Source organism: Poromitra crassiceps (assembly GCF_964638095.1).
Source record: "Poromitra crassiceps genome assembly, chromosome: 2".
Lineage (NCBI taxonomy): Eukaryota > Metazoa > Chordata > Actinopteri > Beryciformes > Melamphaidae > Poromitra > Poromitra crassiceps.
The window spans coordinates 8,822,964-8,848,106 of record NC_139624.1 but is presented as its reverse complement, the minus strand read 5'-3'; the positions used below and the strand labels follow the sequence as shown (position 1 = coordinate 8,848,106).

At 45.1% G+C, this 25,143-nt stretch overlaps 1 protein-coding gene across 1 annotated transcript in view; it reads left to right on the top strand.

Moving 5' to 3' along the window:
* The window catches only part of LOC310798259 (uncharacterized protein), an 82,420-nt gene that overhangs the window by 43,623 nt on the left and 13,654 nt on the right, over positions 1–25,143 (top strand). The window contains exons 9-12 of the mRNA XM_083660757.1: positions 3,365–3,475; positions 7,821–8,105; positions 15,977–16,065; positions 16,304–16,516. Of these exons, the coding sequence (XP_083516883.1) occupies positions 3,365–3,475; positions 7,821–8,105; positions 15,977–16,065; positions 16,304–16,516 (698 nt within the window). The remainder of the gene's footprint in view (positions 1–3,364; positions 3,476–7,820; positions 8,106–15,976; positions 16,066–16,303; positions 16,517–25,143) is intronic.

Here is a 25,143-nt window from a genome sequence, read left to right as displayed (position 1 = left end):
CATGTTTCACACTTAACACTGACCAAACCCTGTCAGCATGTTTCACACTTAACACTGACCAAACCCTGTCAACATGTTTCACACTTAACACTGACCAAACCCTGTCAGCATGTTTCACACTTAACACTGACCAAACCCTGTCAGCATGTTTCACACTTAACACTGACCAAACCCTGTCAACATGTTTCACACTTAACACTGACCAAACCCTGTCAGCATGTTTCACACTTAACACTGACCAAACCCTGTCAGCATGTTTCACACTTAACACTGACCAAACCCTGTCAGCATGTTTCACACTTAACACTGACCAAACCCTGTCAGCATGTTTCACACTTAACACTGACCAAACCCTGTCAACATGTTTCACACTTAACACTGACCAAACCCTGTCAGCATGTTTCACACTTAACACTGACCAAACCCTGTCAGCATGTTTCACACTTAACACTGACCAAACCCTGTCAACATGTTTCACACTTAACACTGACCAAACCCTGTCAGCATGTTTCACACTTAACACTGACCAAACCCTGTCAGCATGTTTCACACTTAACACTGACCAAACCCTGTCAACATGTTTCACACTTAACACTGACCAAACCCTGTCAACATGTTTCACACTTAACACTGACCAAACCCTGTCAACATGTTTCACACTTAACACTGACCAAACCCTGTCAGCATGTTTCACACTTAACACTGACCAAACCCTGTCAACATGTTTCACACTTAACACTGACCAAACCCTGTCAACATGTTTCACACTTAACACTGATCAAACCCTGTCAACATGTTTCACACTTAACACTGACCAAACCCTGTCAACATGTTTCACACTTAACACTGATCAAACCCTGTCAACATGCTTCACACTTAACACTGATCAAACCCTGTCAACATGTTTCACACTTAACACTGACCAAACCCTGTCAACATGTTTCACACTTAACACTGACCAAACCCTGTCAACATGTTTCACACTTAACACTGATCAAACCCTGTCAACATGCTTCACACTTAACACTGATCAAACCCTGTCAACATGTTTCACACTTAACACTGACCAAACCCTGTCAACATGTTTCACACTTAACACTGACCAAACCCTGTCAACATGTTTCACACTTAACACTGATCAAACCCTGTCAACATGCTTCACACTTAACACTGATCAAACCCTGTCAACATGTTTCACACTTAACACTGACCAAACCCTGTCAACATGTTTCACACTTAACACTGATCAAACCCTGTCAGCATGTTTCACACTTAACACTGACCAAACCCTGTCAACATGTTTCACACTTAACACTGACCAAACCCTGTCAGCATGTTTCACACTTAACACTGACCAAACCCTGTCAGCATGTTTCACACTTAACACTGACCAAACCCTGTCAACATGTTTCACACTTAACACTGACCAAACCCTGTCAGCATGTTTCACACTTAACACTGACCAAACCCTGTCAGCATGTTTCACACTTAACACTGACCAAACCCTGTCAACATGTTTCACACTTAACACTGACCAAACCCTGTCAACATGTTTCACACTTAACACTGACCAAACCCTGTCAACATGTTTCACACTTAACACTGACCAAACCCTGTCAGCATGTTTCACACTTAACACTGACCAAACCCTGTCAACATGTTTCACACTTAACACTGACCAAACCCTGTCAACATGTTTCACACTTAACACTGATCAAACCCTGTCAACATGTTTCACACTTAACACTGACCAAACCCTGTCAACATGTTTCACACTTAACACTGATCAAACCCTGTCAACATGCTTCACACTTAACACTGATCAAACCCTGTCAACATGCTTCACACTTAACACTGACCAAACCCTGTCAGCATGTTTCACACTTAACACTGATCAAACCCTGTCAGCATGTTTCACACTTAACACTGATCAAACCCTGTCAACATGTTTCACACTTAACACTGACCAAACCCTGTCAACATGTTTCACACTTAACACTGATCAAACCCTGTCAACATGCTTCACACTTAACACTGATCAAACCCTGTCAACATGTTTCACACTTAACACTGACCAAACCCTGTCAACATGTTTCACACTTAACACTGACCAAACCCTGTCAACATGTTTCACACTTAACACTGATCAAACCCTGTCAACATGCTTCACACTTAACACTGATCAAACCCTGTCAACATGTTTCACACTTAACACTGACCAAACCCTGTCAACATGTTTCACACTTAACACTGATCAAACCCTGTCAGCATGTTTCACACTTAACACTGACCAAACCCTGTCAACATGCTTCACACTTAACACTGACCAAACCCTGTCAACATGTTTCACACTTAACACTGACCAAACCCTGTCAACATGTTTCACACTTAACACTGATCAAACCCTGTCAACATGTTTCACACTTAACACTGACCAAACCCTGTCAACATGCTTCACACTTAACACTGATCAAACCCTGTCAACATGCTTCACACTTAACACTGATCAAACCCTGTCATGTTTCACACTTAACACTGATCAAACCCTGTCAACATGCTTCACACTTAACACTGATCAAACCCTGTCATGTTTCACACTTAACACTGATCAAACCCTGTCAACATGCTTCACACTTAACACTGACCAAACCCTGTCAACATGTTTCACACTTAACACTGACCAAACCCTGTCAACATGTTTCACACTTAACACTGATCAAACCCTGTCAACATGCTTCACACTTAACACTGATCAAACCCTGTCATGTTTCACACTTAACACTGATCAAACCCTGTCAACATGCTTCACACTTAACACTGACCAAACCCTGTCAACATGTTTCACACTTAACACTGATCAAACCCTGTCAACATGCTTCACACTTAACACTGATCAAACCCTGTCATGTTTCACACTTAACACTGATCAAACCCTGTCAACATGCTTCACACTTAACACTGACCAAACCCTGTCAACATGTTTCACACTTAACACTGATCAAACCCTGTCAACATGTTTCACACTTAACACTGACCAAACCCTGTCAACATGTTTCACACTTAACACTGATCAAACCCTGTCATGTTTCACACTTAACACTGATCAAACCCTGTCAACATGCTTCACACTTAACACTGACCAAACCCTGTCAACATGTTTCACACTTAACACTGACCAAACCCTGTCAACATGTTTCACACTTAACACTGACCAAACCCCTTGAAATCCGGTAATTAACTTAAGCTCTGCAAAATGTAGGGAGTTTTGAAATGGACAATATGTAGGAATCCTGTATTCCTGTGTGTGTGTGTGTGTGTGTGTGTGTGTGTGTAGTATTGTTTCTGATGTTGTGCTGTTCCTCAGGAGGTGAAGGCACTCTTTGACAGGGAGGACCTGCCCAGGTTCCTGAGCTGTGAGTTTGTGAGGAACGATAACTGGTTCATCACCTTCGAATCGGAAGCTGACGCACAACAGGTAAATTACAGAGACCATGTTGTGTAGGGGTGGGACAAACACAACAGGTAAATTACAGAGACCATGTTGTGTAGGGGTGGGACAAACACAACAGGTAAATTACAGAGACCATGTTGTGTAGGGGTGGGACAAAATCCATATATCGTGATAATAATCCTCTTGCAATAGAGAGCCCCAGGAACGAGTCCGGAAAACATCGATGCTAACACTTCCGGGTTCTTCACTGTTTTCGTCTAAGGGATTTTTGATGGGTTTTTGGCGCGATGCTTCAAATAAGGTCTCTGGGCAACGCAAGCTTAATCAAACGTGAACCAGTGTTAAGCAGGATAATCTTCACACATGAGGACCACTTTTATGAGTGTTTAAGCTTTTACGTGCCGTTAAAAGGGCGGCTAGCTAGCAAACGGCTAAATGAGACTACCGTAAATTCCGGACTATAAGCCGCGGCTTTTTTCCCGTTTTTTGGCCCCTGCGGCTTATATAACGGTGCGTCTTATCTATGGATTTTTTCAGAAATTTTTTTTCAAATACAAATAAAATCTCTCTTTTTTAGCACTCTTTCTACCTATAAATCCACTTCTGTTTTAATTTCCTCTGTTGCCCTCTTTTCACCACACCGCGGACACTGTGTGCACTGTCGAAATAAACAAAGGTGTTGTGTTATGTTGTTTTGTTGAAATGTTACGGTAATACGGTAAATGGGAGCTTCCTCAAACAGCCAACAATCCCCTCTGTGCGTGAACCCTTACATATGGTAATTACGGTAAGCAAAGTTCATCAGCCCGGAATCACAACAAGACGAGCAGTCTGTCTCTCACTTACCATGGGGAAGGTACGCAGAAATTCACACGACGCAGCATTCAACCTGAAAGCAGTCGAACTCGCACTAAAAGAGGGAAATAGAGCAGCCGCGCGTACTCTGGGCATAAATGAATCGATGGTGAGACGTTGGAAAAAGCAGCAGGAGGAACTGTCTCAGTGTAAGAAAACAAAAAAGTCCTTCAGAGGCCACAAAAGCAGATGGCCGGAGCTTGAAGATTCCCTTGAGGACTGGGTGTTGACCCAGCGAGCAGACGGCCGAGGCGTTTCCACGGTGCAGATCCGACTGAAGGCAAAAACAGTAGCCACCGAGATGAAAATTGAACATTTCAGAGGTGGGCCATCTTGGTGCTTTCGTTTCATGAGACGCAAGGGACTGTCTGTCCGGGCGCGGACGACTGTGTGCCAACAACTCCCTCCCGACTACCAGGAGAAAATCGCAAACTTCGGCGAATACACACAAAGGAAGATCAAGGATTATTCCATCGAACCGGAGCAGATCATAAACATGGATGAAGTGCCCTTGACGTTCGACCTGCCACTCACTCGCACTGTGAACAAGAAAGGTGAATCGTCGATCACGTTGAGAACCACAGGTCACGAGAGAACCAATTTCACGTGTGTTCTAGGCTGCACAGCATCTGGAGCAAAGCTGCCGCCAATGGTGATTTTCAAGCGGATTACGATGCCGAAAGAGAAAATGCCCAGTGGTATCTGCGTCAGAGTCAACAAGAAAGGGTGGATGATGGAAAGTGTCATGAAGGAGTGGTTGTCTCAGTGCTACGTCCAGCGCCCTGGAGGATTCTTTCACCAAAAGAAAGCGTTGCTCGTCCTGGACAGCATGAGGGCTCATATCACCGATTCGGTCAAAGCAGCCATCAAGACCACAAACAGCATTCCAGCTGTGATACCTGGGGGCACGACCAAACATCTCCAGCCACTCGACATCAGTGTGAATCGCGCATTTAAAGTGGCGCTGCGCATCGAGTGGGAGACGTGGATGACGAGCGGGGACAAGTCATTCACAAAAACAGGGCGCATGAGGAAAGCAACCTTCGCACAAGTTTGCCAGTGGGTCCTGACAGCCTGGAGGAGTGTTAAGACATCCACGATCACCAACGGGTTCCGAAAGGCTGGACTGCTGCGTGACGAAGAGGAGGACGCCGCCACAGCTGAGGGCCTTCAGAGGCTGTTCGATTCCGACAGTGACGAAGAGGAGTTCGTTGGTTTTGAGAGCGACAACGAAGGAGAGAGAGGAGTGGTTGACGAAGCCACCCTGAACCTGTTCGTTTCCGACACTGAAGTTGAGGACTTTGCTGGTTTCAGTACGGAGGAAGAAGAGGAAGACGAGGAAGACGAGGATTAGTGACTTTACTTTGACTCTGTTTACAGCCGTTTGCTGCACCTTCACCTAAAAGATGAAGAGAAGGATTACGGTACCTGGTTTTGTTGGCAGCACCTTATCCTTTTGAGGATTGTTTTTTGTTTTCCAGTTATTTACTGCACCTTAACCTTTTGAGAATTGTTTGATTGTTTTTACAGCACTTTATCCTTTTGAGGATTGTTTTATTATTATTATTATTGTTTTATTTTTTATAGCTACGGTATTTATTTTGTTGAAATGTTAATAAATGGGAGCTTCTTATAGCCTATAGCCTACCCTACCGTAATGCTTGTTTTGTTGAATAAATGGGAGCTTCCCCAAACAGCGATCTCTTTCCCGACATTCCTCTCTGTGCACGAACCCTTTCATATGGTAATTAAACATCAAAACACCCGCGGCTTATAGTCCGGTGCGGCTTATAGAAGAAAAAAATAGTCAATTTTGGTGCTGCGGCTTATAGACCGGTGCGTCTTATAGTCCGGAATTTACGGTACACTGTTGAGTCGACGGGGATATTATACGTCAATAACGTCATCACTTCAAAGGACGAACACGGAAATTCTCTTTCGTCACCTGGTTCAGCCCGGGGTAATCAGTGCACAGCAGCGCACACATCAACAACACTCGAGGTTGAGTGGTGACGTTACGGGGAAGCCTATGCGACACTGTGTAGTTCTGGATTAGCTTAGCACGAGCTTTTTACTTCTAGGGCTCGCATTTACGCTTAAACTCATGAAAGTGGTCATGTGTGAAGATTATCCCGCTGAACTCTGGTTCACGTTTGATTAAGCTTGCGTTGCCCAGAGACCTTATTTGAAGCATCGCGCCAAAAACCCATTCAAAAATCCCATAGGCAGAAACAGTGAAGAACCAGGAAGTCCGGGACTTCCGCGTTCCGACTACAAAAATACGTCATCCCTGGGGCTCTCTATACATTATCAATACACTGGCGCCATATCATTTTGCCATAATCCTTCGAAGGAAAACTCCGCACATCTCTCTTGGGGCAGGTGCGTAGGACAAGGATATAATTCACACAAAAATAAAGAGAGTCCCGCACACTGTCCAAACTTGCAAAAATAAATTTAATTGTAACGTTTCGGTCTCAGACCTTTTTCAAACAAATAATAATCCTGAAATGTGTATTTTTGCATTCTTTTCCCCCCTGTCAACTTAATTTACACATATTGAAAAGATTTGAGTGAGGCATCACTTTGTGTCGTTCCTTTAAACATTTTAACCTCCCTTATAGACTTTAATGTCACATGTGAAGTCATGGACAAGTGTCAGTCAGTGTGTTAAAGAGGCACTATGCAGTCTGCACTTTGTTCTACATTGTTTCATGTCAATTCTGTGAATAAATACATAAATACACACGTTGCTATTTACAGTAGGGATACCAGCGTTATCGAGAGCCAAGTATCGTGTTTGAAGTATTTCTTCAAAATAGAGTTCAGTTTGATAGGATATATACACATTATTCCTCATTTACAATCATTATTTCTGGGGGGAAATGCATGTTTAGCAAAGGTGGGTTCTATGCGGTACACTTAATCCGTAAATCCTGTAAATTGTCATGATACTAGAATTTCTAACTTCGATACCCAGGAAAATATCAACACTCAATTACCATTTTCGATATGGGGTGGGTGCTGGGTGGGTGGTTGACAACACATCAAGAAGAGACATAAAAGTAAAGGAAGACAGATGGACAGACAGACGCACGCTTCTCCATAATCTAGGCCTGATAAAACCCATTAAAAACATTGCACTTACACAACAGATTACACCTGCTTTAGTCATCAGCCTATCAGAACACTTTGAGCTTGTTGAAGCAACAGATACCCACCAATGATAAGGAGGGGAAAATCAATAGTATGTTTGATTTTCATTAAGAGAAAACACGGCTGGTATGGAAATCGTTGCAAATGTGTATTGTATCCATTTCAAATTGTTTGTATTGATACTTATCGATACTTTTGACAACCTTATTTGATATACACAAATTGTAATGTGATGTTTGGATGTTTATAACCGCCTAGAGTGTATAACATGGAAGCAAAATGAATCGGTCAAACAGTCACACTTTATCACCCCTGTGTGTGTGTGTGTGTGTGTGTGTGTGTGTGTGTGTGTGCTCAGGCGTACGAGTACCTGCGAGAGGAGGTGCGGGTGTTTCAGGGAAAGCCCATCATGGCGCGGATAAAGGCCAAAACCATGGCGGTCACCTCCTACGCCCCCAAGAACGGCTACAGCCCGCACGCCCTGGACCCCTGTGCCAAACACTACAGCCCTGCCCCCTACTTCACCCCGCCCACCTACCAGCAGCACAGCCCCACCCACATGCCCACGCCACAGCTGTACGATGTGACCAATCAGACGTGGACTACAGCCATGACAGGATACAGGGACTCGCAGACCTCTCCGGTGAGTCCTGGTCAGAGGGTAGAGGAAACACATTTTGTAACAACACAGATGGACCACTCTGGTGAGTCCTGGTCAGAGGGTAGAGGAGGAAACACATTTTGTAACAACACAGATGGACCACTCTGGTGAGTCCTGGTCAGAGGGTAGAGGAGGAAACACATTTTGTAACAACACAGATGGACCACTCTGGTGAGTCCTGGTCAGAGGGTGGAGGAAACACATTTTGTAACAACACAGATGGACCACTCTGGTGAGTCCTGGTCAGAGGGTAGAGGAGGAAACACATTTTGTAAACAACACATATGGACCACTCTGGTGAGTCCTGGTCAGAGGGTAGAGGAGGAAACACATTTTGTAACAACACAGATGGACCACTCTGGTGAGTCCTGGTCAGAGGGTAGAGGAGGAAACACATTTTGTAACAACACAGATGGACCACTCTGGTGAGTCCTGGTCAGAGGGTAGAGGGGGAAACACATTTTGTAACAACACAGATGGACCACTCTGGTGAGTCCTGGTCAGAGGGTAGAGGGGGAAACACATTTTGTAACAACACAGATGGACCACTCTGGTGAGTCCTGGTCAGAGGGTAGAGGAGGAAACACATTTTGTAACAACACAGATGGACCACTCTGGTGAGTCCTGGTCAGAGGGTAGAGGAGGAAACACATTTTGTAACAACACAGATGGACCACTCTGGTGAGTCCTGGTCAGAGGGTAGAGGAAACACATTTTGTAACAACACAGATGGACCACTCTGGTGAGTCCTGGTCAGAGGGTAGAGGAAACACATTTTGTAACAACACAGATGGACCACTCTGGTGAGTCCTGGTCAGAGGGTAGAGGAGGAAACACATTTTGTAACAACACAGATGGACCACTCTGGTGAGTCCTGGTCAGAGGGTAGAGGAGGAAACACATTTTGTAACAACACAGATGGACCACTCTGGTGAGTCCTGGTCAGAGGGTAGAGGAGGAAACACATTTTGTAACAACACATATGGACCACTCTGGTGAGTCCTGGTCAGAGGGTAGAGGAGGAAACACATTTTGTAACAACACAGATGGACCACTCTGGTGAGTCCTGGTCAGAGGGTAGAGGAAACACATTTTGTAACAACACAGATGGACCACTCTGGTGAGTCCTGGTCAGAGGGTAGAGGAGGAAACACATTTTGTAACAACACAGATGGACCGCTCTGGTGAGTCCTGGTCAGAGGGTGGAGGAAACACATTTTGTAACAACACAGATGGACCACTCTGGTGAGTCCTGGTCAGAGGGTAGAGAGGGAAACACATTTTGTAACAACACAGATGGACCACTCTGGTGAGTCCTGGTCAGAGGGTAGAGGAGGAAACACATTTTGTAACAACACAGATGGACCACTCTGGTGAGTCCTGGTCAGAGGGTAGAGAGGGAAACACATTTTGTAACAACACAGATGGACCACTCTGGTGAGTCCTGGTCAGAGGGTAGAGAGGGAAACACATTTTGTAACAACACAGATGGACCACTCTGGTGAGTCCTGGTCAGAGGGTAGAGGAGGAAACACATTTTGTAACAACACAGATGGACCACTCTGGTGAGTCCTGGTCAGAGGGTAGAGAGGGAAACACATTTTGTAACAACACAGATGGACCACTCTGGTGAGTCCTGGTCAGAGGGTAGAGGAGGAAACACATTTTGTAACAACACAGATGGACCGCTCTGGTGAGTCCTGGTCAGAGGGTAGAGAGGGAAACACATTTTGTAACAACACAGATGGACCACTCTGGTGAGTCCTGGTCAGAGGGTAGAGGAGGAAACACATTTTGTAACAACACAGATGGACCACTCTGGTGAGTCCTGGTCAGAGGGTAGAGAGGGAAACACATTTTGTAACAACACAGATGGACCACTCTGGTGAGTCCTGGTCAGAGGGTAGAGGAAACACATTTTGTAACAACACAGATGGACCACTCTGGTGAGTCCTGGTCAGAGGGTACAGGAAACACATTTTGTAACAACACAGATGGACCACTCTGGTGAGTCCTGGTCAGAGGGTAGAGGAAACACATTTTGTAACAACACAGATGGACCACTCTGGTGAGTCCTGGTCAGAGGGTAGAGGGGGAAACACATTTTGTAACAACACAGATGGACCACTCTGGTGAGTCCTGGTCAGAGGGTAGAGGAGGAAACACATTTTGTAACAACACAGATGGACCACTCTCGTGAGTCCTGGTCAGAGGGTAGAGGGGGAAACACATTTTGTAACAACACAGATGGACCACTCTGGTGAGTCCTGGTCAGAGGGTAGAGGAGGAAACACATTTTGTAACAACACAGATGGACCACTCTGGTGAGTCCTGGTCAGAGGGTAGAGGAGGAAACACATTTTGTAACAACACAGATGGACCACTCTGGTGAGTCCTGGTCAGAGGGTAGAGGAAACACATTTTGTAAAAAACACATATGGACCACTCTGGTGAGTCCTGGTCAGAGGGTAGAGGAGGAAACACATTTTGTAAACAACACATATGGACCACTCTGGTGAGTCCTGGTCAGAGGGTAGAGGAAACACATTTTGTAACAACACAGATGGACCACTCTGGTGAGTCCTGGTCAGAGGGTAGAGGAGGAAACACATTTTGTAACAACACAGATGGACCACTCTGGTGAGTCCTGGTCAGAGGGTAGAGGAGGAAACACATTTTGTAACAACACAGATGGACCACTCTGCTGAGTCCTGGTCAGAGGGTAGAGGAGGAAACACATTTTGTAACAACACAGATGGACCACTCTGGTGAGTCCTGGTCAGAGGGTAGAGGAGGAAACACATTTTGTAACAACACAGATGGACCGCTCTGGTGAGTCCTGGTCAGAGGGTGGAGGAAACACATTTTGTAACAACACAGATGGACCACTCTGGTGAGTCCTGGTCAGAGGGTAGAGGAGGAAACACATTTTGTAACAACACAGATGGACCGCTCTGGTGAGTCCTGGTCAGAGGGTAGAGAGGGAAACACATTTTGTAACAACACAGATGGACCACTCTGGTGAGTCCTGGTCAGAGGGTAGAGGAAACACATTTTGTAACAACACAGATGGACCACTCTGGTGAGTCCTGGTCAGAGGGTAGAGGAGGAAACACATTTTGTAACAACACAGATGGACCACTCTGGTGAGTCCTGGTCAGAGGGTAGAGGAGGAAACACATTTTGTAACAACACAGATGGACCACTCTGGTGAGTCCTGGTCAGAGGGTAGAGGAAACACATTTTGTAAACAACACATATGGACCACTCTGGTGAGTCCTGGTCAGAGGGTAGAGGAGGAAACACATTTTGTAACAACACAGATGGACCACTCTGGTGAGTCCTGGGCAGAGGGTAGAGGAGGAAACACATTTTGTAAACAACACATATGGACCACTCTGGTGAGTCCTGGTCAGAGGGTAGAGGAAACACATTTTGTAACAACACAGATGGACCACTCTGGTGAGTCCTGGTCAGAGGGTAGAGGAGGAAACACATTTTGTAACAACACAGATGGACCACTCTGGTGAGTCCTGGTCAGAGGGTAGAGGAGGAAACACATTTTGTAACAACACAGATGGACCGCTCTGGTGAGTCCTGGTCAGAGGGTGGAGGAAACACATTTTGTAACAACACAGATGGACCACTCTGGTGAGTCCTGGTCAGAGGGTAGAGGAAACACATTTTGTAACAACACAGATGGACCACTCTGGTGAGTCCTGGTCAGAGGGTAGAGGAGGAAACACATTTTGTAACAACACAGATGGACCGCTCTGGTGAGTCCTGGTCAGAGGGTAGAGAGGGAAACACATTTTGTAACAACACAGATGGACCACTCTGGTGAGTCCTGGTCAGAGGGTAGAGGAAACACATTTTGTAACAACACAGATGGACCACTCTGGTGAGTCCTGGTCAGAGGGTAGAGGAGGAAACACATTTTGTAACAACACAGATGGACCGCTCTGGTGAGTCCTGGTCAGAGGGTAGAGAGGGAAACACATTTTGTAACAACACAGATGGACCACTCTGGTGAGTCCTGGTCAGAGGGTAGAGGAGGAAACACATTTTGTAACAACACAGATGGACCACTCTGGTGAGTCCTGGTCAGAGGGTGGAGGAAACACATTTTGTAACAACACAGATGGACCACTCTGGTGAGTCCTGGTCAGAGGGTAGAGGAGGAAACACATTTTGTAACAACACAGATGGACCACTCTGGTGAGTCCTGGTCAGAGGGTAGAGGAGGAAACACATTTTGTAACAACACAGATGGACCGCTCTGGTGAGTCCTGGTCAGAGGGTGGAGGAAACACATTTTGTAACAACACAGATGGACCACTCTGGTGAGTCCTGGTCAGAGGGTAGAGGAGGAAACACATTTTGTAACAACACAGATGGACCGCTCTGGTGAGTCCTGGTCAGAGGGTAGAGAGGGAAACACATTTTGTAACAACACAGATGGACCACTCTGGTGAGTACTGGTCAGAGGGTAGAGGAAACACATTTTGTAACAACACAGATGGACCACTCTGGTGAGTCCTGGTCAGAGGGTAGAGGAGGAAACACATTTTGTAACAACACAGATGGACCACTCTGGTGAGTCCTGGTCAGAGGGTAGAGGAGGAAACACATTTTGTAACAACACAGATGGACCACTCTCGTGAGTCCTGGTCAGAGGGTAGAGGGGGAAACACATTTTGTTACAACACAGATGGACCACTCTGGTGAGTCCTGGTCAGAGGGTAGAGGAGGAAACACATTTTGTAACAACACAGATGGACCACTCTGGTGAGTCCTGGTCAGAGGGTAGAGGAGGAAACACATTTTGTAACAACACAGATGGACCACTCTGGTGAGTCCTGGTCAGAGGGTAGAGGAGGAAACACATTTTGTAACAACACAGATGGACCGCTCTGGTGAGTCCTGGTCAGAGGGTAGAGGAAACACATTTTGTAACAACACAGATGGACCACTCTGGTGAGTCCTGGTCAGAGGGTGGAGGAAACACATTTTGTAACAACACAGATGGACCACTCTGGTGAGTCCTGGTCAGAGGGTAGAGGAGGAAACACATTTTGTAACAACACAGATGGACCACTCTGGTGAGTCCTGGTCAGAGGGTAGAGGAGGAAACACATTTTGTAACAACACAGATGGACCACTCTGGTGAGTCCTGGTCAGAGGGTAGAGGAGGAAACACATTTTGTAACAACACAGATGGACCGCTCTGGTGAGTCCTGGTCAGAGGGTAGAGAGGGAAACACATTTTGTAACAACACAGATGGACCACTCTGGTGAGTACTGGTCAGAGGGTAGAGGAAACACATTTTGTAACAACACAGATGGACCACTCTGGTGAGTCCTGGTCAGAGGGTAGAGGAGGAAACACATTTTGTAACAACACAGATGGACCACTCTGGTGAGTCCTGGTCAGAGGGTAGAGGAGGAAACACATTTTGTAACAACACAGATGGACCACTCTCGTGAGTCCTGGTCAGAGGGTAGAGGAGGAAACACATTTTGTAACAACACAGATGGACCACTCTGGTGAGTCCTGGTCAGAGGGTAGAGGAGGAAACACATTTTGTAACAACACAGATGGACCGCTCTGGTGAGTCCTGGTCAGAGGGTGGAGGAAACACATTTTGTAACAACACAGATGGACCACTCTGGTGAGTCCTGGTCAGAGGGTAGAGGAGGAAACACATTTTGTAACAACACAGATGGACCACTCTGGTGAGTCCTGGTCAGAGGGTAGAGGAGGAAACACATTTTGTAACAACACAGATGGACCACTCTGGTGAGTCCTGGTCAGAGGGTAGAGAGGGAAACACATTTTGTAACAACACAGATGGACCACTCTGGTGAGTCCTGGTCAGAGGGTAGAGGAAACACATTTTGTAACAACACAGATGGACCACTCTGGTGAGTCCTGGTCAGAGGGTAGAGAGGGAAACACATTTTGTAACAACACAGATGGACCACTCTGGTGAGTCCTGGTCAGAGGGTAGAGGAGGAAACACATTTTGTAACAACACAGATGGACCACTCTGGTGAGTCCTGGTCAGAGGGTAGAGGAAACACATTTTGTAACAACACAGATGGACCACTCTCGTGAGTCCTGGTCAGAGGGTAGAGGAGGAAACACATTTTGTAACAACACAGATGGACCACTCTGGTGAGTCCTGGTCAGAGGGTAGAGGGGGAAACACATTTTGTAACAACACAGATGGACCACTCTGGTGAGTCCTGGTCAGAGGGTAGAGGAGGAAACACATTTTGTAACAACACAGATGGACCACTCTGGTGAGTCCTGGTCAGAGGGTAGAGAGGGAAACACATTTTGTAACAACACAGATGGACCACTCTGGTGAGTCCTGGTCAGAGGGTAGAGGAGGAAACACATTTTGTAACAACACATATGGACCACTCTGGTGAGTCCTGGTCAGAGGGTAGAGGAGGAAACACATTTTGTAACAACACAGATGGACCACTCTGGTGAGTCCTGCTCAGAGGGTAGAGGAAACACATTTTGTAACAACACAGATGGACCACTCTGGTGAGTCCTGGTCAGAGGGTAGAGGAGGAAACACATTTTGTAACAACACAGATGGACCACTCTGGTGAGTCCTGCTCAGAGGGTATAATATATATATAATATATTTAAGCAATATATCACGAGAGCAAGTGTGGCCTGCGGCCTCGTGGGATAACAACTGAGCAGGGGGATATATTCCACAACACACGCTGCTCGAGTGCTATATTGCTTTTATAAAAGGGTTCCAAGTATAATAATATAATAATAATAACACTATAAGTCCGACTGGCATGGTATTCTGAGAGTCAGTTGAAACACTACTGTAAGGCGGGACCTCTAGCAAGAAGATAGACGTGCGGGTGATTTGATTGGATCGTTCTGGAGACTGAAGTTGACATTGGCCAATCCTGGCGCTTGGCTGAGAGCTTTCTGGAAACCCAGGCAGCTCGAGCGCAGCGTTGCATTCTCAGGGCTTGCCCGACACCAACTAACGTTACGGGGTTAAATGCGGGGTTAAATGCGGAGTTAACAGCCTTTCTTTTGCAAAGAAGACATTAGCCCGCATCTATTCTTGTACAAAACATCATTTTCTGCGAAGTATTAGTAAAGTTATAAGCGAAGATCGATTCACAAGGATCTGACAGCTGTCTCCGCCATTTTTTTTTTCTACGTTGTCATTTGAGGTAAGCCTTATTATTACTCTCTTAGTAAGAGAGTTGCCATGGCAACCAATAACCCATGGCCATGGGTTATTGAACTCGGTTACTGGAATTATACAATGGCTGTGAACCAATCAGATTGATTTGAGAGAGCCATTTTATAAAGGGCTATAATAGGCTGCTCAGAGGGTATAATATATATATAATAGGCTGCTATAGCTGCTTAAAAAAATAAAATAAAAACGGTAATCGGTGATCAATCTGTGTCGGGCAGATATTTCTCATAGGTGATCGGTGGCAAAAAACGTGATTGGATCACCCCTATTAAAAAGTCTTAATCGCCATTTGAGAGGTATTAAATGTTGTAGCTATTGTGCTGATTGTGTTAAATGGGCATAGTGATATCATCTCATATCCAATGCAGACCCTCTATTTGAATCGAAATTGTATTGTGGCAGACTTTGCGATATCGGCAAATATCGTAAAGAATCTATATAGTATCGTATCGTGATGGAACTTGTGATTTACACCCCTCTCGCTGATGTGACGAAAGTGGCGTTGAGGTCTTAAAATATATTGGAAAAAGTCTTAAAAAAGGTCTTAAAATGTATTGACTTTAACTTGAGGATTGTAACTTCACTCTGCTCTCTTGACAGTGTAAGCAGATCCCACCGCTGATGGACGAGTTCATGAATGGCTTCCCAGCAGCCCCCAACTTCAAACAATACAACCCACACAGGCAGAGGTGCTTCTTACCTGTCGTTTGTCTTCTACTTAGTCATCAGTCACTTATATTTGCTGTGAAAATTATTTTGCACACTTCCATTTTGGCAATAATTGTTTTGATCAGGTAAGGAGAACTAGATATTTTCTGTAGTTTATCATTGTACCACTTTGGAGGTTTGATATTTGAATCGTGTCTCATTATGGTCTGGGTAGTTGTTGTCGTGGTTACGTGATAACTGACCTCTGACCTTTGCCAGCAGAGGCATGAGGTCGCGTGGCTCTTGGGATCGGGGGCCGGCGAATGATTCGTCCCACCTGGCAGGGGGCGGAGCCATGGAGCTCTGCCCCCTTCATTCCAGGCAGCAGGGCAGGCAGCGTCTGAGAGGCAGCATGCAGCGTGAGGGCAGAGGAGGCAGGATGGAGCCCAGCAGACCAGACTTCAGCCCCAGCTTCAGCTCCGACCGGGGAAGGTAAGGAAACAATACCAACACTCCTACACAGCTGTGACAACAATACCGTACTGTGCTGCTGTCACCCAACACTCCTACACAGATTTGCTGCTGTCACCCAACACTCCCACACAGCTGTGACAAGACTGGGAAAGTACTTTAGTTATTCCCAGGTCCTGAAAGGATAGGGACATGCACAAGAAGCCTCAAGTTCAGTATGGACAAGGACATATTTAGCTGTTCAGCCCTGAGACACACCCACCTACACTGTTGCAGATTGTTATAGCTGTTGTAAAGAATCTAAGGCTCTAGTTTGGTGTTTGTTCTGTTGTCTACTGCAATGTTCTTCTGGCTGGGCTACCGGCTACAGCCATCCGTCCGCTTCAGCTCATTCAGAACGCTGCAGCCCGTCTGGTATTCAACCAACCCAAATTCTCTCATGTCACTCCCCTCTTCCGTGACCTTCACTGGCTTCCCATCTAGGCACGCATTAAATTCAAAACACTGGTTTTGGCCTACAGGGCAGTACACCAGTCAGCTCCCCTGTACTTATATGGTCAGGCTCCAAATCTCTCACCGTTCCCTTCGCTCCTCCACCAGTGCAGGACGCCTCGCCCCTCCTCCACTACGGGGGCTCAAAAGTCGCTCATCCCGTTCGCGACTCTTCTCGTCCCTGGCACCTCAATGGTGGAACGAGCTTCCACCTTCGGTCAGGACGGCCGAATCACTGCCGATCTTTCGGAAAAGACTAAAGACTCACCTTTTCAGGCTCCATCTGGGCCCTTCTTGAACTAACTTCTTGAACTAACTTCTTTCTCTCTCAAAAAAAAGAAAAAGAAAATCTAAACTACGGTAACCTAAACTAAACTTGTACCACTATTCCTTACAGAAGTTGTAGTTGTCATAGACTGTGTTGCATAGTAGAGCTGTGCATCTTCACTGATCTCACGATTCGATACGATTCGATTATACAAGTCTACGATTCGATTCGATTCGATTAAACGATGCATCACGATGCATCGCGATGCATCTTAAATCGATGCATCACTTTTTCCGCAATACATGATTTATTTTTTCTCACTTTCTTTTTTCTCACTGTGTGGCTACTTTTAAAATAAAAGTGCATTTGGAATTGCATTGTATTATGATCCATAATTAAAATAAACAACTGCATGTACTTACATTCTATTTTATTTGATTATAAAAAAAAAAAATTTTATTTTTATTTTTTTATAATCGATTTTTGATACCGTAAATTCCGGACTATAAGCCGCACCGGAGTATAAGCCGCAGCAGCAAAATTGCCTGTTTGTTACATATATAAGCCGCACCGGACTATAAGTTGTGTTTTAATGTTTTTATTTTTATTTTTTTATTTTATTTTTTTTATTGTGTTTTAATGTTAATTACCATATGTAAGGGTTCGTGCACAGAGGGGATTGTTGGGAAAGAGATGGCTGTTTGAGGAAGCTCCCATTAACATTTCAACAAAACAACATAACACAACACCACCTGTGTTTTTTTTTACAGTGCACACAGTGTCCGCGGTGTGGTGAAAAGAGGGCAAGAGAGGAAATTAAAACAGAAGTGGATTTATAGTTAGAAAGAGTGCTAAAGAAGAGAGAATTCCGTTTTTTTTTTTTTTTTTTGCTGAAAAAATCCATAGATAAGCCGCACCGTTATATAAGCCGCAGGGGCCAAAAAACGGGGAAAAAGCCGCGGCTTATAGTCCGGAATTTAATCGATGCAGAATCGTGCACGTCCGCATCGCGATGCATCTCTGAATCGATTATTTTCGGCAGCTCTATTGCATAGTTGATTGCTCTATTGCTGACAAAAAGTTGTTATTGTAAGTCGCTTTGGATAAAAGCGTCTGCCAAATGACGTAATGTAATGTCTATTTGACTGTAAATGGGTGAGTTATATAACATTTCACTGCCCGTACAGTTGAGGGGTGAAATTAGCTATAGAGACCAAAACCATTTTTGGACCAGGCTGTAAACATGTTATGCTGTTAAGTTGGCATTTTAACATGCGGGTGAATGGGGACCGACTCGCTTTTGCAGCCAGCCTCAAGTGGCCATTCGAGGAACTCCATTCGAGGACATTACTGTTTGTTTTATTTTGTATGTTACATACTTATTGGCCAAGTTATTAGTTTATGGGCTAGGAATTCTGCCAGGGTACTGAGACTATAGCCATCTTGCCTGCAGATTTTTCAAATCAAGTAGAATACCGTTTTGCCAGAAATCTGTGTGGGGTTTAGTCCTGCTTTAAGTGAAATCCCCATTCTGAAACCCCATAGACTTTTCCACTGAAGAACCAAAATGGCGGCGATTTCTGGTTAAGCCTACAAAAATACGTCATCGCTGCGGGACTCTATTCTCCTCTGAGAGAGAGCCTGGAGGTGACGCGAGGTCAGTCTCAAGTGTAAGCTGAGGGAAACCCTCTTTATTACTTTTTACTGTGGTGAGTTGTTGTGAGTTTTAAAAGTAAAAGTCAAGTCAAGTTTATTTGTATAGCACATTTCATACACAGAGGCAATTCAAAGTGCTTCACATAAAATGGTTGACAGGAAAAGAAAAGAAAAGAAGAGAATGAAATGGACATTTAAAAGCATCACAACAAAACTTTAAAAAAGAGTATAAAAAGTGCATTAACTCATTCATGGCCAGTTTAGGACTGCCAATATTTAGCTCAGGCCAAAGATTTTCATAATTGTTGGTCATCATTCAAGACCCACAGTAAATTATCTATTAGCACCAAAGTGATTTGCAATACCTCAAAATGAAGATGTACGTCTCTGGGTTCACCAGAAAAAAAAGTGAGCTTTTAGCATGTTCTGTACTCTACTTATAGCCATTTATATACACCCTGTTTTCACCAAAAAGGTCTCTCTGAGAAGAGAAATGGGAGAAAATGGCATTTTTGTAAAGGACACAATCTCAGGCAGAACTCGCTCTCAATTCTTTTATTTTGAACTGTATTGACATCAGACATGTAAATATTATTCGTTATGACACAAATGACAAAAAATATATATATATATATATATACATGAAGTGCTTTTTTTACATTCAACAATACAGTTTACTCAGTGTGAATGTGTGTGTCTGCGCGGGCCCATGTGTGTCTCTTTACATTACATTTCGTCATTTAGCAGACACAGCAGTAGAGTAACAACACACACACACACACACACACACACACACACACAGAGAGAGAGAGTTCTGTCCACAGCTGCTGCTGGATCGCACCTCCTTCCCAGGGAACACTATCGATCTCCCTGCAAATTAGCATAGGAGGAGAACACCAAACTGGTATGAGATCAGCGTCTAGCCTCCTCTGCCTCTGCATCGTAACAAAATGTGTGGCGAGGCTGCCAAGCTTTACGGGCTAACCGAACTACAATTTTGCGTGATCTGTGTTTGAAAGAGCCTATAGTCACTTTCAATGTAATCCCGGCGGGTCTTTGATGCACGGCGCAAATGCGCTGTGAAAAATGGCTCCTGTCTTTTGCTGTGGTTTCCTGGTTCTCCTCCTCCTCCTCTCGTTCCGCCTGGGACACAGGAACCGGGTCCGGCTTGGGTTTGCGACCAGGCGCTGGAACCGGATCGATCATGTTGGTCACGGGTTTGACTACCGCGAACAACTCATCCATGTCCGCTGCCCTGCAGCAAGGCGACCAGCTCGTGCAGCGCGCCGAGGGGCGTTTCAATGGCGTTTCTCCTCTCTGCAACAGGCAGCGTTTCTCCGTTTTCTGTTTTTCCTCCTCCTCCATTTCAAAACAACAGCTGCGGTAGTTGTTTGTTCACGTGTTGTCGGCTTGACTTTGAGGCCAGGGACCTGATACCATGTCACAGGCTGGGGAAGTCTTTGAACTACGCGCTGCACTAATAAAAACAAAAACACGTCAAACACGTATTTGGCGTGGAGGCACATTCCTGATAAGACGTTAAAGACGTATTTGGCCATGAATGAGTTAAGCAACAGGCGCAGCAGTTGCAAAAAGAGCTAAAAACTTATAGAGGACTCATTGGGTTTGCATAGTAGCTGTCAGCAGTTAAAAACGGCGGTAAACATAAAAGTCTTTAGTCTATTTTTAAAAGTAAGTAAGGTTGGGGCAGATCTTTATCTTGATAATGTGCCCAAGTCACAGGTACGCCCCCTGCCTGCCCCCGCGGTTGCTACACGCTGCACGTGGGCCTGTGCCGAATTTGCCCTTGTTGGGCTGCATGCCGTCACGTGACTTGCATACCGAGCTTGGCCACCATATTCAAATTGCTTCACATCCCGGCGCACTGTTCCTGGAGGCCTGGTTAATACACTTTGACCTGCAGTGATTTCATTTACTGCCCCCTGTGGTGTGTGTGTTTACTGCCCCCTGTGGTGTGTGTGTTTACTGCCCCCTGTGGTGTGTGTGTTTACTGCCCCCTGTGGTGTGTGTGTTTACTGCAGCCATTCAGGCATTGTTCCAGCACTCAGTATAATTGCACACAGACAAAATGTCTTGAGAAATGAACCCAAGAGTAGAGAAATAACAAATGGCTTCCTGATCTCTCCACTTCAGTCGGCTCATGTGTCTATAAGTAGGATTCTCAGACTACTGGATGGCAAACTGAAAAGCACAGGTGACATTATATCCAGGCCAAATATCATTTTAATTCAGCCCGTTCCAACATGATGGAGCAGCGTTTATTGATCCCAGAGGGGGAACTGGGCCATTACAGCAGCAGGAACATCAAGTCGTAGGCTGGAGAACAGAGTGAAAACCACAATGAAAAAGTTAAATGGAAAGAAGATGTGATTTAAAGACGGAGCATCTCCAGAAAATTAATACAGTCTTTCGACAGTCATCTTCTTTTCTGAAAATGTCATTAACTTTTGTTCAGAGCGGTGCTTTTTGATGATGGCGGTTTACTCACAAAAAAAATAATCTTGCAGTGTACTTTTTTTTGCAGTGTACTACTGAGTGCACTATACCTCATAGCTGATAATCTATCTATACATTTGGCAATGTGGGCAATGTCTGTGTCAATTTTGTGTCCCGGTTGTCCCGGAAGCCATCTGGGAACCCAGAGTCTATTTTTATTTGGAAAATAGACTCTGGGGCAGCCCTACCGTTTTCCCCAGCTTCCTGTACAGCGCGTCTCCCCTGCCAGCGTCACTTCCATTTCCACGTCCTGTTTACAGTCTAAATAGCAACTTGCACCACAACTTTCCAGTAATTTTCCACTGTTGTTGTATGACGAGTTGACGTCTTCTATGCAGTGTGTTTATGCGTTAACGTTAATAGTGAATAGCCGAAAGGAAAAGACACGGAAAAGGAAAGCGGAAGTGATGGAAAAGCCACCATCACTTCCTTTTCCCCGTCCATTTCGACTATTTGCCAATAACGTTAATGCGCGCATGTAAACTTAAGGGCAATAACATTTTGTGAGCAACACACATCCGCACGCGCCAATAGGGCAGGCGAGGCCACGCAGCGGCCGTATGCGAGCTGCAGGGCGGGCATAGTGAATAGGGGTGTCACGATACACTCAGTTCACGATACGATACGATACACGATATTGGGTTCACGATAACGATACGATATTTTAACGATATTTTTTTGCGATCGATTTGTAAGTTGAGGGGGCATCCTCCACACTAATTTGAGTAATTTCACCATTTTCATCCTCCGTGTCTGTAACGTCCCTCGTCTGTTCAAACAAAGCAATGAAAAGGAGAGCGAGCATGCAATCAGATGCAGATCAGTGCCACCATGTTCAGCTTCTCTTTCTCGTGATATGAGATTTCATCTCAACGATACATTACATATTGTCACGTTTTGATATCGCGATATATTGTGGGACGATATATTGTGACATCCCTAATAGTGAATAAATCAAAGCTATTTGCACCACTGTAACATTACTGAAATGATAACGGTCAGCTGTCAGAAAGCGTGTGTGATGGACGTTATGGTTCTGTAACATTAGCACTGGGGCTAATTAGTTGGCAGAAAGGAGAGCGAGACAGTCATTCTTATTGCGATTTATTCCAGTAACATCTTATAAGAGTCAGTCTAACATTACCAGAGTTGGAGTGTATCTCTGAGGACGGCGCATATCACTGACTACTAGCCTGTTATTCTCATCTCATAAGGTATGTAACGTAATGTTCCCCGCTCATTAACAACTCGTTAACAGTCGATGGTGGCTGCGTGCTGAAACTTGTCCGTCGTTTGTGCTCGATAGCTGACAATTTAATTGTTAATTGCGTCGCTCCCCTTTCAGCCTGCTAACTGTGGTAGCCTGTATGTATGTATAGCCTATTTATTTCTGCTCCTGTGTGCGCTTCCAGAAAAGATGTGTTGCTTCTAGGGATGTTCATCAATTGTCGAAAATCGATAATTGATCGTTAAGGATTGGAATCGATCCTGTGGAATTTGGATCGATTTTGTTATTACCGTATTTAAAAATTTTTTTTTTTTTTTTTTTTTTTTTTTTTTGACTACGTTTGGGTGGAATTCGTTCCTCCTCGCCCCACTCAATTGCACAGCCGACTAACGTGAGGTGGAGCTTCATATAGTCTCTAGTTTTGTGGCTGGGCACGAGCCTTTGTGCCAACAAAACTGTTTTAAACATGGGGAATTCACACCGGCATGCGCTGGGGACAGCAGAGTGTTGGAGAGGAGACACATTGAAATAAAGAGTTCATTGAGGAGAACACGTTGTCTTTCGTATTTTCTGCCATAGGCATTCATTTTGTAAAAAAATAAAAAATAAAAATAAATAATAATATGATCGATAATCGATAATTGATCGTTAATTTTCACCGATTATCGATTATGGAAATTTTTCAAAATGAACATCCCTAGTTGCTTCCTCAGCACGTTACTTCATTCCAGAGTGCTTTTCTTCTTATGAAATTGAATTTGTCTTATGAAATTAACACCAGCGATTGTCCGACCAATGAGAATTTGGTTGGACTGGAGCGTATCGACCAAACAATTATCCAACCGACCAGAAGAGGTCAGCCCTACAGAGCATTCCAATAGCAGAGACTGATCCAGTTCACGTCACAACATGCAGTGGTCCAACATGCTGCTCAGGGTGGGAGGTACAGAGAGGTTGGTCCAACATGCTGCTCAGGGTGGCAGGTACAGAGAGGTTGAACATTGGTAGGGCCTTGAGTTGTGTAGCTTCCTCTAAGATAACACCCCCCCCCCCTCCCCCTCCTGTAAATAGGCGAATAATGTGAGGTTACGACTCTATAGAATTTTTTCTCACCACACTATTCACCTTATGTAGCCACGCCCATTTGACCCGGTTGTGTGGTCGTGTGACGACTTCCGGCAAAAAAAAAGAAAAAGAAAAAGGCCGGCTGCTCCAATATCATCTAACTCTGAATTAACTAATAATTTAGCCAATTGTATGTAACATACCACATAAAAGCAAACGGCAATGTCTAAGAATGCAACGCCATGTAACTGGCTCGTTAAGTCTCGCATTCCAGGGAATTATGTTAACGTCTGCAGGTCTTATGGCCGAATTCCACCGCTGGTAGTAGCGCGGTCCCGCTCCGCTCGACTCGATAAATGGTCTCATTCCACCGGTAAAAACCGGCCCAGCCCGGTTTGATTTGGGGCTGAGTCGTGCTACTTTTCGTCCCTGCCTCGTCGGGGTTCTATTCTGCGAACCCGGGTTCATACGGTGACGTGAAAACATTGTAGACGACTGATTGGTCAGGCAGAATCGTGTTTACTCTGCCTACTGACTGTCAATGCAGCGCTGCATACCAGTTTAGTGGGGGGCTTACCTTCTCTTCTGTTATGCTTTTCCATCAGTCTTTTGTGTTGCTGCCTTCGCCTCTGGTGAAATAAAATCGTGGCGGTGGTTTCAATTGTCCAAAAGTCCGCTGCTCTCAGGAAGCGCTTGTGTAGTTCAGTGCTGCGTCGGCTCCGCTAGGCCGCAGGCGCTTTGGTGAAGCCGCGGTCTTGCCTGGTGAGAGGCCGCCGGGGTAGAGGCTTCACTCTAGCGCAACCCCCGTCCCTCGCGCAGCGCATGCATGTGAGTTTGACTAACAACAAAGTGATATCCATTCTCCTGGTCGATTGTCACATTTGCCCATGTACACTGTAACACCCGCCCAACATGCTGTGATGCTATGAGCTGGCTGCTCAGGCCAGGATCAAGGACTGTGGTCATGCCAGCACTGCTCTCTCTCTCTCTCTCTCTCACTCACACACACACACAAACACACACACACTGTAGGTCATTTAGAGGCACCAGTATTTCATAAACAGTTTAAAAGTTCTGTGTATGGATTTAATTGTAACGTTATATGTTATAGCCTACTTCGGAACATGGGCTGAGGGCAGATATGCGGTCGCTATGACGACCAGGTGTGGGCGGGGGCAGATGAACGGCGGTCGAAGCAGAACGTCCATCGGGTTGAAACAAGTAGAGCCGAGTGGTGACGAGCTGTGCAGGGCTGTAAAATGTGGTGGAAATGAGCCATTATAGACGTAAGTGGCTCGAGCTGCGCTCGGAGGAGAGAAAACTATCTGAAGCTTTCTTTGTTGGAGTCCAGGTATGTTTTACAAGAAAGTGCTCGTCATTGTCGACGATAACGTTATCTGACCTGGCTAACAGTGGATACTC